At 41.4% G+C, this 20,058-nt stretch overlaps 1 protein-coding gene across 2 annotated transcripts in view; it reads left to right on the top strand.

Moving 5' to 3' along the window:
- The window catches only part of LOC106095180 (venom acid phosphatase Acph-1), a 167,428-nt gene that overhangs the window by 134,140 nt on the left and 13,230 nt on the right, over positions 1 to 20,058 (top strand). For both annotated transcript variants that reach the window (XM_059371054.1, XM_059371052.1), the window contains 3 exons: positions 16,438 to 16,521; positions 16,591 to 16,749; positions 16,812 to 16,997. In XM_059371054.1, the coding sequence (XP_059227037.1) occupies positions 16,438 to 16,521; positions 16,591 to 16,749; positions 16,812 to 16,997 (429 nt within the window). The remainder of the gene's footprint in view (positions 1 to 16,437; positions 16,522 to 16,590; positions 16,750 to 16,811; positions 16,998 to 20,058) is intronic.

Here is a 20,058-nt window from a genome sequence, read left to right as displayed (position 1 = left end):
ACAAATGGATATCAGATACGTTTTCTTATCCTAAATACCTTTCATTTGAGTCCCATATTGTCGTGATTGGTCTAAATATATGTTTGGTAGGTTTTTTTGTGGGGCAGCCCCCCTAGGTACCCCATCCGAAATTTAGATACCAAATTTTTATACCCTCCACCATAAGATGGGGGGTATACTAATTTCGTCATTCTGTTTGTAACTACTCGAAATATTCGTCTGAGACCCCATAAAGTATATATATTCTTGATCGTCGTGAAATTTTATGTCGATCTAGCCATGTCCGTCCGTCTGTCCGTCCGTCCGTCCGTCCGTCCGTCCGTCCGTCCGTCCGTCCGTCTGTCTGTCGAAAGCACGCTAACTTACGAAGGAGTAAAGCTAGCCGCTTGAAATTTTGCACAAATACTTCTTATTAGTGTAGGTCGGTTGGTATTGTAAATGGGCCATATCGGTCCATGTTTTGATATAGCTGCCATATAAACCGATCTTGGGTCTTGATTTCTTGAGCCTGTAGAGTGCGCAATTCTTATCCGATTGGGATGAAATTTTGCACGACGTGTTTTGTTGTGACATCCAACAACTGTGATAAGTATTGTTCAAATCGGTCCATAACCTGATATAGGTGCCATATAAACCGATCTTGGGTCTTGACTTCTTGAGCCTCTAGAGTGCGCAATTCTTATCCGATTGGAATGAAATTTTGCACGACGTGTTTTGTTATGACATCCAACAACTATGCCAAGTATGGTTTAAATCGGTCCATAACCTGATACAGCTGCCATATAAACCGATCTTGGGTCTTGACTTCTTGAGCCTCTAGAGTGCGCAATTCTTATCCGATTGGAATGAAATTTTGCACGACGTGTTTTGTTACGATATCCAACAACTGTGCCAAGTATGGTTGAAATCGGTTCGTAACCTGATATAGCTGTCATATAAACCGATCTTGGGTCTTGACTTCTTGAGCCTCTAGAAGGTGCAATTCTTATCCAATTTGAATGAATTTTGGCACGTAGTATTTTGTTGTGATATCCAACAACTGTGCCAATTATGGTTCAAATCGGTTCGTAACCTGATATAGCTGCCATATAAACCGATCTGGGATCTTGACTTCTTGAGCCTGTAGAGGTCGCAATTATTATCCGATTTGCCTGAAATTTTGTACGACGGATTCTCTCATGACCATTAACATACGTGTTTATTATGGTCTGAATCGGTTTATAGCCTGATATAGCTCCCATATAAATCGATCTCTCTATTTTACTTCTTGAGCCCACAAAGGGCGCAATTCTTATTCGAATTGGCTGACATTTTACACAGGTCTCCAACATATAATTTAATTGTGGTCCAAACCGGACCATATCTTGATATCGCTCTAATAGCAGAGCAAATCTTTTCTTATATCCTTTTTTTTGCCTAAGAAGAGATGCCGGGAAAAGAACTCGACATATGCGATCCATGGTGGAGGGTATATAAGATTCGGCCCGGCCGAACTTAGCACGCTTTTACTTGTTATTTTTAGGGTACTATATAAGAGCACAGAAAATTTCGCTTAAATTGCACCACCCGTCTCCGAGATCTGGCGTTTCTGAAAATTAGGGTAAGGGGGAGGATCCGCCCCCTCCTGATATCAAAAAATGTAGTACCCTATTTTCATCACGGGGACATTATGCACCATCTGTCTATAAGGAACATACAAACATACAAATAAACAAACAAACCTACAAACACAAATTGAATTTTATATATAAGATTTTGCGAAGACCTCGCCTTTAAGGCCGCACGCACTATTTTGATGCAATGTAGTACACATATGTTATGCTTCTGGAACACGAATTTAAGGTCCATTTATTTTTGTTTCTATGTATTATTTAAAGAAACCTTTAGTATAGGTTAGGTTGAAAAGAGGGTGAAGATATTAATCCGACCAATGCCACTATGGACATACACCTAAGTCAGTAATCGGCTTCTTGTGCGCTCTAAAAACTATAAAGTAACTTCTCTAATGAAAATTTTAAGTTAGGAATTCCGTGCTACTTACAAAATCCTTAATTGTTTTCAATACCACTCCCCTAAGTTGGTTCATGTCTGGTATTGTGTCTCCACCTAAGTGCCGGTATCTGTTAGACGAGAAAGCCGGACAATCACAAAGGAAATGCTCCAACGTCTTATCATCTTCCCCACATGCCCTACACATGCTATCACTTGCCGAATCGATTTTACATAAGTGAGCTCGTAGTCCTATGTGTCCCAATACCAATGTGTATGATACCAAAAGCTATACTGAAGTTCTTCTTGCTTCCTTTCAGTAATAGCATCGTCTTCTCACGATCTGAATCCCCCCATAGGATTTTCGCCGTCCTACCGACCGTTTTGCTGTTCCACAATGTTGCATGCGCATTCGTCGGCCACTCCCTTAACTCGGACTGCGTCGTCCTGAAAGGTTTTGACGACAGTCCTCTGGCCATCACCGCCAAATCGTCTGCCCTTTCATTTCCCCTTTCTCCATTATGGCCCTCCACCCAAATGATGCGGATTTTGCCATCCTCAGAGAAGGCGTTAGTCTCCTTCTTTAACTGCAAGATTGTTCGTGGCCTTACCGTCCTGGTTGTTACTGCCATTATGGCAATTTTTCTGTCGGTTACGATGTTCACACTCGAAGTCCTCGGGTAAACACCACACCACTTCACGCATTCCGTGATCGCCCGGATCTCCGCCTGCAGGACCGTATTATGGTCAGGCAGTCTAAAACAGATCTCAGTCCCTGGGTTCTCAATGTATAGCCCCAGGCCCACTCTGTCCTCTAGCTTTGATCCATCCGTGTAACATGATCTTCCAGATGGCAATACTAGGGTTCCGTCAATCCAAGACTGTGCCGATGGCAGCAGTGCCTCGCACTCGACAACGTTCATCTCAGGTATCCGATCGGAACCCTCTTGCCTTCCTTCCAAGTGTCCTATCGTCGCCTCGATTATACCGCGATGGTATGAGCTGCTTCCATCCTCAATCCATTCTCCCATAGCCTTAAGTCTCATAGCCGCAGTGGCTGCCTCACAATTAATCTGTATGTCAATGGGTCGGATATCTAGAATAGTCTCCAGTGCCCTAGTGGGTGTGGTCCTCATCGCTCCGCCTATGCCAAGACAACATGTACTCTGAACCTGTTGTATGGTACTTATGTTGCACTTTTTCTCCATAGCAGTCCACCCAAACTTTTGAGGCGTAGGTAAGCATTGGTCTAATCACGCTCCTGTAGAGCCAGTAGAATATCCTTGGATTCAGGCCCCATTTCGAGCCAACATCTGTGAACCTTCTCAGTACGCTCCTGAATGTGACACTTCCAATTCAATTTCCTGTCCAAGATCACACCTAAGTATTTGACCTTGTCAGATATCGAAATCGTGAAACGCGTTAAATTGGCCCACCTTCGTCTTCCTTTTGAACAGGCATATTTCAGTCTTCTCTGGGTTATCATTGAGAACTCTGGGTCTAGCCTAGTCATATGCCTTCTGCGTAGCTGGTTCGGATCCTTACCCCTTGGAAGTATTATAACATCGTCTACGCAGCAGACGGGTTCAAATGCCTCCTCAGCCAGCATCCGTAATAGGTCATTTATGGTGGTCACCCATAGGAGTGGCGATAAAGTGCCCCCCTGTGGCGTGCCCTGTGCCACTTTCTCCCTTATATTTATGCCATGCGACACACAATTTATCCACCTGTTCCTTAGCATATGGTTTATCCAGTCTCTAAAGACCGGGTCCATCCACCTTACCTTGACATAGGCAGTTCGCTGAATGTCCTACTCTTTATCATGGTGTCCACAATACGTTCCATGGTTTTGAGTAGAAAGGACGTAAGTCTTATGGGTCTGTAGGCCTTTGGTGTCGCATAACTTGCCTTGCCGCGCTTGGGCAAGAAATATTCATTCCATCATGTCCGGGTGACTTAAATGGTTTGAATCCCCTCAAGGATTCCTTCACCATAAATTCCGTTATTATAAACCTTCGATCAACGTCATTATTCCAAGATTCCGGTGACTCCGGTGACTCAATAGCCTAAACAAGTCCTCCGTTGTCTCTGCTCTCACTCCCATGTCGTCTACTAAAGTTTTAGTTTGGACATGGGTTTTTGAGAGAAAGTTTTTTATCTTGGTGGCTTCATTATCGCTATTGACCTGTTCGCAAAAAAGCCTCCAGGAGGCACGTTTTGCCGCTCTGGTAATATTATTGTATTCCTTGAGCCGTGTGTAATACACATCCCAATAAACTTCTGTTTTTTTACGACGTGCTCTGTTAAAAAGTCTGCGGACCTCTTTCCCAATATTGCGAATCTTCCCGGTCATTAAGGGTTTTTTTTTGAGCTGATTTCCTTTCCCGAAGAGGACAACTATCTTCGAATGACCCCACCAGTGCAGTCGTAATCCTGTTGACATTTTCGTCAATCTCTTCTATGCTTGGACAATCTAAATTATCTTGCCCAAGTCTCTCTTCTGAATATTCCGAATTTTGGCCAGTTGGTTTTCAACTTATACCGGAAGCTTATCGGATTCGGCGCCGGCCGTGCTATTCTAAACCTAATGTAGCTATGGTCAGAGAAAGAGTGTTCCATGGAGACCCTCCAATCCTGAACCTCATCGATTAGAATTTCCGAACATATCGTCACATCTAATACCTCCTCCCTAATCCTATTAACAAAGGTAGCGATGTTACCAATATTAAGTGTTATTAGGTCGTTAGAATTCAAGAACTCTGCCAGGGTTTGGTACTACCGCAAGAAATGTGGTGAGAGTTTGCATCGCACCCTATTGGTACCTCGTTTCTTGTCTTTTTGCTTTGCTCACCAGCCGTTGCAGCTCCGACGTGGGTGGGGGTGTCGGAGAGTCGATAGGCAGATAGAGTGATGCCAGGAATGCTCCACCGTTTCCCTGTCTCACCACTGTTGCATCTGACAACAACGTTGACAACTCAGGGGAAAATATATAATTAAAATTTTTATGACACACAACGCAGGTCCTCGGCCGAGTGCCAGTGTTAGCATAGAATAAATGGTATTTGATATGGTTCATTCCAGAAACATTGTTCCGGGTCGTCCATGGCTCCTGAATTAAGGCAATATGAATCTTGCCGTTGCTGATTTTCTCCATCAGTGCGTGTGTAGCAGTCTCGCCCCGGTGGAGGTTTATCTGGATTACTTCAATCATTGGCCCTCCAGTAAATGGGCATCTTGGGAGTAGGTGATGATCCCATCGTCTGCTCCTTGTTCCTTATACTGCATTGACTTTCCTGTCACAGCACTGCCTGATGTAATCGCTTTAGATTCTTTGCCTAATCTAGTCTTTCGACTCTTTAATAAGTCGATAATGGTTCCATTGACGGGTTCCTGTTCGTTAAGCTTTATTGGGTTTCCATTCCCTGTACTGCCTGATGTTTCAATACTAGGATCTTTGCCTTCCAAATCTTAAGTAAATGGGCTTTGTTGCATTGAGTCTTCTGTCGCTGCGCTGCCTAATGTGTCAATATTTGGATCTTTACCTATCCCAGTATTCCGAATCTTTAAGTCGGTGATGGGTCGGTCGCCGGGTTCCTGTTTATTAGGCTGTGTTGGGCGGTGTTGAGTCACCTGCCACTGCACTGCCTGATGTCGCAGAATGAAAATTTCTGCCTATCCAAATCTGCCCGATCTTGAAAGAGATTGCCTTTAGTCTTTGACGGTATCAAAACGCAGCGTAAAGATGTCCCCTCTAAGCTCGCACCTCGTCATTTGTATGGGTGGACCCTCTACAGAGTTCCACACATGTTCAAAAATCATTCGATCGTTATCCAGATCCTCCACTTGGGACCGATGATCTGGTGGAATCCTACCGGATGCACAACCGATATTAATGACTGCATAAATCAGCTCATCTCTGTTGTGTTTCCTTGCGACTCTGGGGTAGGAGGGCGGCTCTTTACCATTATCAGCGACCATATTCCCCTTCCGTGATGGCTGTGGCCTCTTTCTGGAAGTCACAGTCCTCCATGAAGACTTAGGGGCCGTGCGCGCTTCTTTGCTTTCTGTTCCAACTTTGTCTACCTCCGCTGGATACTGTCTGGAGTCTCCATTGCGGGATGGCTGGCTTGGTTTTCTCAGAGTACTTGAAAGCGGGGAGCTCTTTTTCTACTTCAGCATTTTAGCATTGTTATGCTCTTCGGGAGATCTGATTCTTTTTCCAGCTTCCGTTGAAGTGCTTGGAATGTCAGTTCTATCCTTTCCAGCATCCTGCACTTTCGCCCGATTACGCTGCCGGTACATACTCCTCTGTCTCTTTCGTTATGCACCGAATCGCCTTTCTTGGTCTGCTTGTGAGCTTAGCAAAGCCATCGCTCACTTCTGCTGTCATCCCGATGCCCTCATCTCTTGATTCGGCTGCGATGACTGTTTCATTGACACAGTCGCTGTCTGAATCCGAGTCAGAAACACCACCTTTACTTAAAGGCTAGGGATGAACTGTGCATCCATCTTTTTTATCCGTCTCTTCCTCATTAATTAGTCTGACGACTCGATGTGCGCTTGAAGCATTATTCTTGACTACAGATTCCAAGGCGTCCACACCTATAGGAAGGGAGGAAAACACGCTACGGTCTGACGCCACCACCGCAGACGTTGAGTCTTTGGAGTCCATTTCTAGTCCAAAAGGCTTTAACATTTTTTTCGTAATAGGTTTATATTTTTATACCTTCCACCATAAGATGGGGGGTATACTAATTTCGTCATTCTGTTTGTAACTACTCGAAATATTCGTCTGAGACCCCATAAAGTATATATATTCTTGATCGTCGTGACATTTTATGTCGATTTAGCCATGTCCGTCCGTCTGTCTGTCGAAAGCACGCTAACTTCCGAAGGAGTAAAGCTAGCCGATTGAAATTTTGCACAAATACTTCTTATTAGTGTAGGTCGGTTGGTATTGTAAATGGGCCATATCAGTCCATGTTTTTATATAGCTGCCATATAAACCGATCTTGGGTCTTGACTTCTTGAGCCTCTAGAGTGCGCAATTCTTATCCCATTGGAATGAAATTTTGCACGACGTGTTTTGTTATGATATCCAACAACTGCGCCAAGTATAGTTCAAATCGGTCCATAACCTGATATAGCTGCCATATAAACCGATCTTGGGTGTTGACTTCTTGAGCCTCTAGCGTGCGCAATTCTTATCCGATCAGAATGAAATTTTGCACGACGTGTTTTGTTATTATATTCAACAACTGTGCCAAGTATGGTTCAAATCGGCCCATAACCTGATATAGCTGCCATATAAACCGATCTTGGGTCTTGACTTCTTGAGCCTCTAGAGGGCGCAATTCTTATCCGAATGGAATGGAATTTCGCACGACGTGTTTTGTTATGATACCCAACAACTGTGCAAAGTATGGTTTTAATCGGTCCATAACCTGATATAGCTGCCATATAAAACGATCTTGGGTCTTGACTTCTTGAGCCTCTAGAGGGCACAATTCTTATCCGATTTGAATGAATTTTTGCACGAAGTATTTCGTTATGATATCCAACAACTGTGAAAAGTATGGTTTAAATCGGTCCATAACCTGATATAGCTGTCATATAAACAGATCTGAGGATTTGACTTCTTGAGCTTTTAGAGGGCGCAATTCCTATCCGATTTGGCTAAAATTTTGCATGACGTATTTTATTTTTACTTTCAACAACTGTGTCAAATAAGGTTCAAATCGGTTCATAACCTGATATAGCTGCCATATAAACCGATCTGGGATCTTGACTTCTTGACCCTAGAGGTCGCAATTATTATCCGATGTGCCTGAAATTTTGTATGACGGATCCTCTCATGACCATCACCAAACGTGTTTATTATGTTCTGAATCGGTCTATAGCCCGATACAGATCCCATATAAATCGTTCTCTCTATTTTACTTCGTGAGCCCCAATGGGCGCAATTCTTATACGAATTGACTGACATTTTACACAGGTCTGCAACATATAATTTAATTGTGGTCCGAACCGGACCATATCTTGATATCGTTTTAATAGCAGAGCAACTCTTTTCTTAAATCCTTTTTTGCCTAAGAAGAGATGCCGGGAAAAGAACTCGACAAATGCGATCCATGGTGGAGGGTATATAAGATTCGGCCCGGCCGAACTTAGTACGCTTTTACTCCTCCTCCATGAAGACTTAGGGGCCGTGCGCGCTTCTTTGCTTTCTGTTCCAACTTTGTCTACCTCCGCTGGATACTGTCTGGAGTCTCCATTGCGGGATGGCTGGCTTGGTTTTCTCAGAGTACTTGAAAGCGGCGAGCTCTTTTTCTACTTCAGCATTTTAGCATTGTTATGCTCTTCGGGAGATCTGATTCTTTTTCCAGCTTCCGTTGAAGTGCTTGGAATGTCAGTTCTATCCTTTCCAGCATCCTGCACTTTCGCCCGATTACGCTGCCGGTACATACTCCTCTGTCTCTTTCGTTATGCACCGAATCGCCTTTCTTGGTCTGCTTGTGAGCTTAGCAAAGCCATCGCTCACTTCTGCTGTCATCCCGATGCCCTCATCTCTTGATTCGGCTGCGATGACTGTTTCATTGACACAGTCGCTGTCTGAATCCGAGTCAGAAACACCACTTTTACTTAAAGGCTAGGGATGAACTGTGCATCCATCTTTTTTATCCGTCTCTTCCTCATTAATTAGTCTGACGACTCGATGTGCGCTTGAAGCATTATTCTTGACTACAGATTCCAAGGCGTCCACACCTATAGGAAGGGAGGAAAACACGCTACGGTCTGACGCCACCACCGCAGACGTTGAGTCTTTGGAGTCCATTTCTAGTCCAAAAGGCTTTAACATTTTTTTCGTAATAGGTTTATATTTTTATACCTTCCACCATAAGATGGGGGGTATACTAATTTCGTCATTCTGTTTGTAACTACTCGAAATATTCGTCTGAGACCCCATAAAGTATATATATTCTTGATCGTCGTGACATTTTATGTCGATTTAGCCATGTCCGTCCGTCTGTCTGTCGAAAGCACGCTAACTTCCGAAGGAGTAAAGCTAGCCGATTGAAATTTTGCACAAATACTTCTTATTAGTGTAGGTCGGTTGGTATTGTAAATGGGCCATATCAGTCCATGTTTTTATATAGCTGCCATATAAACCGATCTTGGGTCTTGACTTCTTGAGCCTCTAGAGTGCGCAATTCTTATCCCATTGGAATGAAATTTTGCACGACGTGTTTTGTTATGATATCCAACAACTGCGCCAAGTATAGTTCAAATCGGTCCATAACCTGATATAGCTGCCATATAAACCGATCTTGGGTGTTGACTTCTTGAGCCTCTAGCGTGCGCAATTCTTATCCGATCAGAATGAAATTTTGCACGACGTGTTTTGTTATTATATTCAACAACTGTGCCAAGTATGGTTCAAATCGGCCCATAACCTGATATAGCTGCCATATAAACCGATCTTGGGTCTTGACTTCTTGAGCCTCTAGAGGGCGCAATTCTTATCCGAATGGAATGGAATTTCGCACGACGTGTTTTGTTATGATACCCAACAACTGTGCAAAGTATGGTTTTAATCGGTCCATAACCTGATATAGCTGCCATATAAAACGATCTTGGGTCTTGACTTCTTGAGCCTCTAGAGGGCACAATTCTTATCCGATTTGAATGAATTTTTGCACGAAGTATTTCGTTATGATATCCAACAACTGTGAAAAGTATGGTTTAAATCGGTCCATAACCTGATATAGCTGTCATATAAACAGATCTGAGGATTTGACTTCTTGAGCTTTTAGAGGGCGCAATTCCTATCCGATTTGGCTAAAATTTTGCATGACGTATTTTATTTTTACTTTCAACAACTGTGTCAAATAAGGTTCAAATCGGTTCATAACCTGATATAGCTGCCATATAAACCGATCTGGGATCTTGACTTCTTGACCCTAGAGGTCGCAATTATTATCCGATGTGCCTGAAATTTTGTATGACGGATCCTCTCATGACCATCACCAAACGTGTTTATTATGTTCTGAATCGGTCTATAGCCCGATATAGATCCCATATAAATCGTTCTCTCTATTTTACTTCGTGAGCCCCAATGGGCGCAATTCTTATACGAATTGACTGACATTTTACACAGGTCTGCAACATATAATTTAATTGTGGTCCGAACCGGACCATATCTTGATATCGTTTTAATAGCAGAGCAACTCTTTTCTTAAATCCTTTTTTGCCTAAGAAGAGATGCCGGGAAAAGAACTCGACAAATGCGATCCATGGTGGAGGGTATATAAGATTCGGCCCGGCCGAACTTAGTACGCTTTTACTTGTTATACCCACCACCGACGGATGGGGGTATATTCATTTTGTCATTCCGTTTGCAACACATCGAAATATCCATTTCCGACCCTATAAAGTATATATATTCTTGATCAGCGTAAAAATCTAAGACGATCTAGACATGTCCGCCCGTCTGTCCGTCTGTCTGTTGAAATCACGCTACAGTCTTCAAAAATAGAGATATTGAGCTGAAATTTTGCACAGATTCTTTTTTTGTCCATAAGCAGGTTAAGTTCGAAGATGGGCTATATCGGACTATATCTTGATATAGCCCCCATATAGACCGATCCGCCGATTTAGGGTCTTAGGCCCATAAAAGCCACATTTATTGTCCTATTTTGCTGAAATTTAAGACAGTGAGTTGTCTTAGAACATCTTTCGTCAATATGGCTCAGATCGGTTCAGATTTGGATATAGCTGTCATATAGACCGATCCTCCAATATAGGGTCTTAGGCCCATAAAAGCCACATTTATTATCCGATTTTGCTGAAATTTGGGACAGTGAGCCTTAAATTTGGGACAGTGGGCCTTAGGCCCTTCGGTATCCTCCGTTAATATGGCTTAGATCGGTTCAGATTTGGACATAGCTGCCATATAGACCGATCCTCAAATTTAGGGTCATAGGCCCATAAACGCCACATTTATTTTCCGATTTTGCGGAAATTTGGGACAGTGAGTTGTGTTAGGCCCTTCAACATTCTCCGTCAATTTGGCTAAGATCGGTACAGATTTGGATATAGCATCCATATAGACCTATCCTCCGATTTAGGGTCTTAGGCCTATAAAAGCCACATTTATTATCCGATTTTGCTGAAATTTAAGACAGTGAGTTGTCTTAGAACATCTTTCGTCAATATGGCTCAGATCGGTTCAGATTTGGAAATAGCTGTCATATAGACCGATCCTCCAATATAGGGTCTTAGGCCCATAAAAGCCACATTTATTATCCGATTTTGCTGAAATTTGGGACAGTGAGCCTTAAATTTGGGACAGTGGGCCTTAGGCCCTTCGACATCCTCCGTCAATATGGCTCAGATCGGTTCAGATTTGGATATAGCTGCCATAGTTGGATATAGCTGCCATATAGTTGTGTTAGACCCTTCAACATTCTCCGTCAATTTGGCTTAGATCGGTCCAGATTTGGATATAGCTGCCACATAGACCGATCTCTCGGTTTTAGGTTTTGGAGCCAATAAAAAACGCATTTATTGTCCGATGTTGCCGAAGTTTGGGACAAAGAGTTATGTTAAGCCCCTCCACATATTTCTGCAATTTGGTCTAGATCGATCAAGATTTGCATATAGCTGCCATATAGACCGATCTCTCTATTTAAAGTCTTGGCCCCATAAAAGGCACATTTTTACTCCGATTGCACTGAAATTTGACACACCGATTTATATTATGCTCTTCGACATCCGTGTCGTATGTAGTTCAGATCGGTTTATTTTTAGATATAACTTCTAAAAAGACCAATATTTTGTTATATACAATTGAACAATAACTTTTACTTATAAGTATTTGGTCTAAATCGGAACATGTATTGATATAGCTGCTATGGGGCATAAGGTATGCAATTTTCACCGAATTTTGATAAAAGGTGGTTTACATATATACCCGAGGTGGTGGGTATCCAAAGTTCGGCCCGGCCGAACTTAACGCCTTTTTACTTGTTTTTTCTTTGAGGAGCGAAATAAAAACACGTTCGCTTCACTCATCGGCTCTCAGTTCTCATAAATTATTTCTTAATCCTCTTCAATTGCTTCTCATATAGCGTTCGTTGCCAACCGATCAGAACTTACTCTCGCCAAAGCCGGGTAGCGTTAAAGTTCATACTATATTCTTACTTTTCTACCCGATTCGTCTTGTCGCGTTTCATATCTCTCTATAATAATCTCACCCTTGTCCTTCTAATTGATTCATGTTTCATTGTGTTTGTAAGTGGGATCGCGTTTTCCCTTCGTTTTAAAAGTCGTGTTTTTTGAGGGGGTATGTAGCCTTTTCTTTGCCACGGTAATTCAAGTATGGACTGATATAATATATACTTGACATAGATGTCGATGGGTCTCGCTCAACTCACTTTTCTTAATCTGCGTAATCGGGTTATAAATGTTCATTTAATGGCTCCATAACATTAATTTGAAAATCGGTCTATATGCTAACTCTATCCAAAATGTGTACGATGTGGATTCATATTCAGAAATTATATTCAGAATTATATTAAGAACTAATTGTTACAAATTTCAGCAAAATCGGGTAACAAAAGCTACTTTTATGGGTCCAAGTGCTTGATCGGTAAATCGGTTAATGTGATAGCTACATCCAAAGATGATTCGATCTGATTCGTTTAACAACTCAATCAGGGTATAAAGAAATAAGTAATATCTTATCTTTAGGTATCAATATCTTAATTTTTGTAGATTGTAACTTACATTAGATGGACACACGGATATTGTTAAATCCTCTTAGAATTCTTAAAATTTAAAACGTGCTCTATTTCGAATAAAAAGATGTTTAGATGTATTATTACTCTTACCAAACGCAATACTAAACATCAGAAATAAATATATATCGCAGAGATGGCTCTGCGATATATATCTATAGCTTGAATGAATTTTGTTTAATGATGCATCACGGCCTGGTTATGCTATCGTAAATGTACCGCAAATGTAGAATAAATGTATCTTAAATGTAAAGTGGTAATTATGCTTATTATTATTAACGTAGCATTTGACATTATAAACGAAACAATTTCATTAACAACAAGTAAAAGCGTGCTAAGTTCGGCGGGCCGAATCTTATATACCCTCCACCATGAATCGCATTTGTCGAGTTCTTTTCCCGGCATCTCTTCTTAGGCTAAACAGGATATAAGAAAAGATTTGCTCTGCTATTAGAGCGATATCAAGATATGGTCCGGTTTGGACCACAATTAAATTATATATTGGAGACCTGTGTAAAATGTCAGCCAATTCGAATAAGAATGGCGCCCTTTGGGGGCTCAAGAAGTAAAATAGAGAGATCGATTTATATGGGAACTGTATCGGGGTATAGACCGATTGAGAGAATCCGTCGTACAAAATTTCAGGCAAATCGGATAATAATTGCGACCTCTAGAGGCTCAAGAAGTCAAGATCCCAGATCGGTTTATATGACAGCTATATCAGGTTATGAACCAATTTGAACCATACTTGGCACAGTTGTTGGATATCATAACAAAACACGTAGTGCCAAAATTCATTGAAATCGGATAAGAATTGCGACCTCTAGAGGCTCTAGAAGTCAAGACCCAAGATCGGTTTATATGACAGCTATATCAGGTTATGAACCGATTTGAACCATTCTTGGCACAGTTGTTATATATTACAACAAAACACGTCCTGCAAAATTTTATTTTAATCGGACAAGAATTGCACACTCTAGAGGTTCAAGAAGTCAAGACTCAAGATCGGTTTATAATGTAGCTGTACCAGGTTATGGACCGATTTGAACCATACTTAGCACAGTTGTTGGATATCATAACAAAACACGTCGTGCCAAAATTCATTCAAATCAGATGAGAATTGCGCACTCTAGAGGCTCAAAAAGTCAAGACCCAAGATCGGTTTATATGGCAGCAATATCAAAACATGGACCGATATGGCCCATTTACAATACCAATCGACCTACACTAATATGAAGTATTTGTGCAAAATTTCAAGCGGCTAGCTTTACTCCTTCGGAAGTTAGCGTACTTTCGACAGACAGACGGACGGACGGACGGACAGACGGACGGACATGGATAGATCGACATAAAATGTAAGGACGATCAAGAATATATATACTTTATGGGGTCTCAGACGAATATTTCGAGTAGTTACAAACAGAATGACGAAATTAGTATACCCCCCATCTTATGGTGGGGGGTATAATAAGGACTTGGAGGTGAGGGAGGGTCTGACGTCGGAAAACTTCAGGCATACCTTAAGGTCGGAGGAGACAGCGCTCCACGAAGTGGTGCGAAAAGTCGAGACGTCCCTCATACTAAAGGAGCACGCGACAGTTACCACCCTGAACCGCACAGGGTTCGAACTGAGTTTCTCCCTGTGTGACTGTATGCTACGTGACAGGGCTATAAAGGCGGACTTCGGAGATAATGTAGTGAGAAGGCGGGCGATAAGGGAATGCCTAAAGAGTGTGGTATTCTCGGCATTCGCTTTCCTGGGAGGGACAAATGGGAAGCGAATCCTGTGTTTGGAGCGAATTATACTCCGTTTCTATATAAAACGCTCCAAAGTGAAGACAGGGACCGGATTGGACGGACGATTGTATGTTCTTTCGGGCAGAGCTCTGTGCTTTAACGATAGCCACAAAGGAAAATCTGGGAAGGGATTTACAGTTTTCGAAATCAGTGTACATATATGGCGGCTCTCAGGGTCGTGGGTTCTAGGACAGTGAGGTCGAAGTTCTTGGCGGAATGTGTGGAATCCCTACATAGATTCCAGTGTCACAACATAGTGTTAACATGGATTAGCGCATACAACGGCGTTTTGGCGCTCACCTCCTACTCTCTTCTTGTAATATCTTTTTATACCCTCCACCATAGGATGGGGGGTATACCAATTTCGTCATTCTGTTTGTAACTACTCGAAATATTCGTCTGAGACCCCATAAAGTATATGTATTCTTGATCGTCGCGACATTTTATGTCGATCTAGCCATGTCTGTCCGTCCGTCCGTCCGTCCGTCTGTCTGTCGAAAGCACGCTAACTCCCGAAGGAGTAAAGTTAGCCGCTTGAAATTTTGCACAAATACTTCTTATTAGTGTAGGTCAGTTGGTATTGTAAATGGGCTATATCGGTTCATGTTATGATATAGCTGCCATATAAACCAATCTTGGGTCTTGACTTCTTGAGCCTCTACAGTGCGCGATTCTTATCCGATTGGAATGAAATTTTGCACGACGTGTTTTGTTATGATATTCAACAAATGTGCCGAGGTTGTGGTTCAAATCGGTTCATTACCTGATATAGCTGCCATATAAACCGATCTTGGGTCTTGATTTCTTGAGCCTCTAAAGGGCGCAATTCTTATCCGATTGGAATGAAATTTTGCATGACGTGTTTTGTTATGATATTCAACAAATGTGCCGAGTATGGTTCAAATCGGTCCATAACCTGATATAGCTGCCATATAAACCGATCTTGGGTCTTGACTTCTTGAGACTCTAGAGGGCGCAATTATTATCGGATTGGACTGAAATTTTGCACGACGTGTTTTGTTATGATATCTAATAACTGTGCCAAGTATGGTTTAAATCGCTCCATAACCTGATATAGCTGTCATATAAACCGATCTTGGGTCTTGACTTCTTGAGCCTCTAGAGGGCGCAATTCTTATCCGATTTTAATGAATTTTTGCACGAAATAATTTATTATGATATCCAAACACTGTGCCAAGTATGGTTCAAATCGGTTCATAACCTGATATATCTGTCATATAAACCGATCTTGGGTCTTTACTTCTTGAGCTTCTAGAGGGCGCAATTCCTATCCGATTTGGTTGAAATTTTTTCAACAACTGTGTCAAATAAGGTTCAAATCGGTTCATAACCTGATGTAGCTGCCATATAAACCGATCTGGGATCTTGACTTCTTGAGCCTCTAAAAAAGTAATTTTTGAAATATCAATTCGCTACTGGCAAACAACTACAATCAGTAATTGGCAAGGTTTCGTGGAAGTAGCAAGATAACAGTGAAGGACTATGAAGTGTCTCGGTGCATTTACACATCAGAATATTTCCCGAACATGTACACAAAACACTAGCTGCAGTTAACAAACTTCATTAACAACTTTTCTTTTCTACTTTATTGCCAAATCTTTGTTCCGGTCTGTTTTTCTGATGTTATCCATGGTGCTGATGATGATGTTGCTATGGTTGATGCTTGCAAATAAATCACTGCCCGATGTTTGTTGGCTATTATATGTGAATTGTATCCTTTTAATGATGACTTCTTGAAAACAAACTGTTTCTGGTGCCTTATATTCGGATTTATTGCCTAATCTTTGGAATATTAATTAACAATGATGATATCTTACCTTCACTACCGCAGAGTGGAAAACGTGAGCTTTTCAATATTGGAACTTGGATGCGTAAACGTTATGGCAAGTTTTTGGGCGATATGTACTTCCCAAATGTAAGTGTTATAACAATTAAATAAGCACAAAAGAGCCCATTAAGTATTGAAAATTTTTAACTATTTCAGTTGCTTCATGCCCAAAGTACAGGAGTGGTGCGCACGCACATGTCCATGCAAACGGTCTTGGCCAGTTTCTTTCCTCCAAAGAACTCACCCATGGAGTGGAATTCAAAATACAATTGGCAGCCCATACCCGTATTTTCTCAGGAGTTAAATGAGGACACGGTAAATTGTTTTAAATTAATCAATTCCATAAGATTGGACAGATTTTTAGTGATTGTTTACAGTTTTTGCTGGTGCGCAAACCTTGTCCCCGCTATTTCGAAGCTTTCAATGAAGTTATGAATACTCCTGAGATCAAAGAGGAAATCAAACCCCATGAATATTTATTCCCTGAACTAACAGCATTGACTGGAATGAATATCACAGAACCAGAAGATATAAATTCCTTATATTTGACGCTTTTGGCCGAGGTTTGTATTGAATTTCACATACCTGTAGTATCTGTATTATAAAATGTGTAAGATATATTGAAGGGCCTATTCAACCGAATTCTTGGACAGACTCCCTTAGACATTATTGGCCTTTGTGACGTCCTCAAAGAAATATAAACCTAAAGTGGAACTTCGTCGTTTCTTCCTTCATAAGGAGTGTTAAAACCGTTAAATTTTATTCCGATCAATATGTTACAGTAATATTCACGTTAATGGTTCTGAAATCACGACGTAAATATTAATTTAAGAACCTCAGTCAAAAATGCCCATTAGCTGCTTGAGTGTACAAGATTTTCCCGTTTTTCTGAAGAAATATACAAACTTAGGCACTTATATGCCCTGTCACATTTCGGACTACAAAAAAGACTCAATTAATTAACAACCGTTTTTGTTTTGACCACGTAAACAGAAATAACATAATTCTAGAAAACGTTATTAGAACACGGCACGGTATAACTATAATCATCATAGGCTGGAACTTTGAGCTCCAATCTGTGTAGTGTTCTTCGTTGTCATGAGAAGCTTAGCTGGGAGCTACCGGGCTCGGCCACAGGTTGCGGATAGTGGAATGTTATGTACGGAGTAGCTGCAACTGCAGTCACAGACAATCAGGGTGTATAGGGTGGACAGTATCAGTGAGAGGCCGGGTGGCACCGGCTCTTGCTTATACACTGAGTGCTAATGATGCTTAATACTACAAGGCGAAATATTTTGTTTTGACCACGTAAACAGAAATAATATAATTCTAGAAAACGTTATTAGAGCACGGCACGGTATAACTATAAGCATCATAGGCTGGAACTTTGAGCTCCAATCATTTATTGTCTGATTTTGCCAAAATTTTAAAAAATGAGTTGTGTTAGGCCCTTCGACATCCTTCTTCAATTTGGCCCAGATCGGTCCAGATTTTGGTATAGCTGCCATATAGACCGATCCGCCGATTTAGGGTCTAAGGCTCGTAAAAGCCACATTTGTTATCCACTTTTTCTGAATTCGGGGCAAGGAGTTGTGTTAGGCCCTTCTTTCTTCAATTTGGCCCAGATCGGTCCAGATTTGGATATAGCTGTCATATAGACAGATCTCTCGATATAAGGTTTTGGGCCCACAAAAAGCGCATTCATTGTCCGATGTCGCCGAAATTTAGGACAGTGAGTTGTTTAGACTCTTCGGCATTTTTCTGAATCTTTTCCCTAAATCGGTCCAGATTTGGCTATAGCTGTCATATAGACCGATATCTCAATTTAAAGTCTTGGGGCCATAAAAGGCGCATTTATAATCCGATTTCACTGAAATTTGACACATTGACTTATGTTGGGTTTACGATTCAGATCGGTTTATTTTTATATCCTCCACTAAAGCATGGGGGTATACTTATTTCGTCATTCTGTTTGTAACACCTCGAAATATGCGTCTGAGACCCCTCAAGGTACTTCTTATTAGTGTAGGTTGGTGGGGATTGTAAATGGGCCATATCGGTCCATGGTTTGATATAGCTGCCATATGAACCGATCTTGGGTCTTGACTATTTTAAAGCAGAGTAAGAATCTGGTATAAAAATATATACCTTGGTCTTTGCGGTGCCTCCCCGCCCCCCAAAATCCCTTAACAGGGCATATTTACCGATTCGGACATTATGGGTATCTGTTGAAATGAACCGGTATCATTTATACTTGTTCTATGTTATGTTAAAATAACATAGTTGCCTTTTAAATATTCGAAGAGACTAGTAGTAGTAGTAATAAAGATATTCTATCACTTTCACCCTTACATCGGTACCAAATGAAAGGTGTTTGGAAGTTGAGTACACATCTGTTATGAGAATTTGGTCCAAGGTGTCTACGATGCCTCCCCAACCTTAAAAACCCCCAAAACGGGCATGAATGTCCAACGTCACAAAATGGGAATCAAAATCTATGACACTTCGAATCTAATATTTATATAAGGATCTAAGTATCTGGGTCACGTCTAAGCATTCAGCAGGATATGAATATCGCGACAATAAAGTAATGCAAATGCAAATTTTACTCATGAACTCCACTAAGGAACAGGGCAAACTTCCCACATATCAATGAGTGCAGCCCGATTCAAGTTTAAGCTCAATGATAAAGGGCCTTCTTTTTATACCCTCCACCATAGGATGGGGGGTATACTAATTTCGTCATTCTGTTTGTAACTACTCGAAATATTCGTCTGAGACCCCATAAAGTATATATATATTCTTGATCGTCGCGACATTTTATGTCGATCTAGCCATGTCCGTCCGTCTGTCTGTCGAAAGCACGCTAACTTCCGAAAGAGTAAAGCTAGCCGCTTGAAATTTTGCACAAATACTTCTTATTAGTGTACGTCGGTTGGTATTGTAAATGGGCCATATCGGCCTATGTTTTGATATAGCTGCCATATAAACCGATCTTGTGTCTTGACTTCTTGAGCCTCTAGAGTGCGCAATTCTTATCCGACTAGAATGAAATTTTGCACGACGTGTTTTGTTATGATATACAACAACTGTGCCGAGTATGGTTCAAATCGGTCCATAACCTGATATAGCTGCCATATAAACCGATCTTGGGTCTTGACTTCTTGAGCCTCTAGAGTGCGCAATTCTTATCCGATTGGAATGAAATTTTGCACGACGTGTTTTGTTATGATATTCAACAACTGTGTCGAGTATGGTTCAAAACGGTTCATAACCTGATATAGCTGCCATATAAACCGATCTTGGGTCTTGATTTCTTGAGCCTCTAGAGGGCGCAATTCTTATCCGATTGGACTGAAATTTTGCACGACGTGTTTTGTTATGATATCCAACGACTGTGCCAAGTATGGTTTAAATCGGTCCATAACCTGATATAGCTGTCATATAAACCGATCTTGGGTCTTGACTTCTTGATCCTCCAGAGGGCGCAATTCTTATCCGATTTGAATGAATTTTTGCACGTAGTATTTGTTATGATATCCAACAACTGTGCCAAGTATGGTTTAAATCGGTTAATAACCTGATATAGCTGTCATATAAACAGATCTGGGGTATTTACTTCTT

This window comes from Stomoxys calcitrans, chromosome 1 (assembly GCF_963082655.1).
Source record: "Stomoxys calcitrans chromosome 1, idStoCalc2.1, whole genome shotgun sequence".
In the NCBI taxonomy this organism is placed as follows: Eukaryota; Metazoa; Arthropoda; class Insecta; order Diptera; family Muscidae; genus Stomoxys; species Stomoxys calcitrans.
This window is presented reverse-complemented; position numbering and strand designations above follow the sequence as displayed.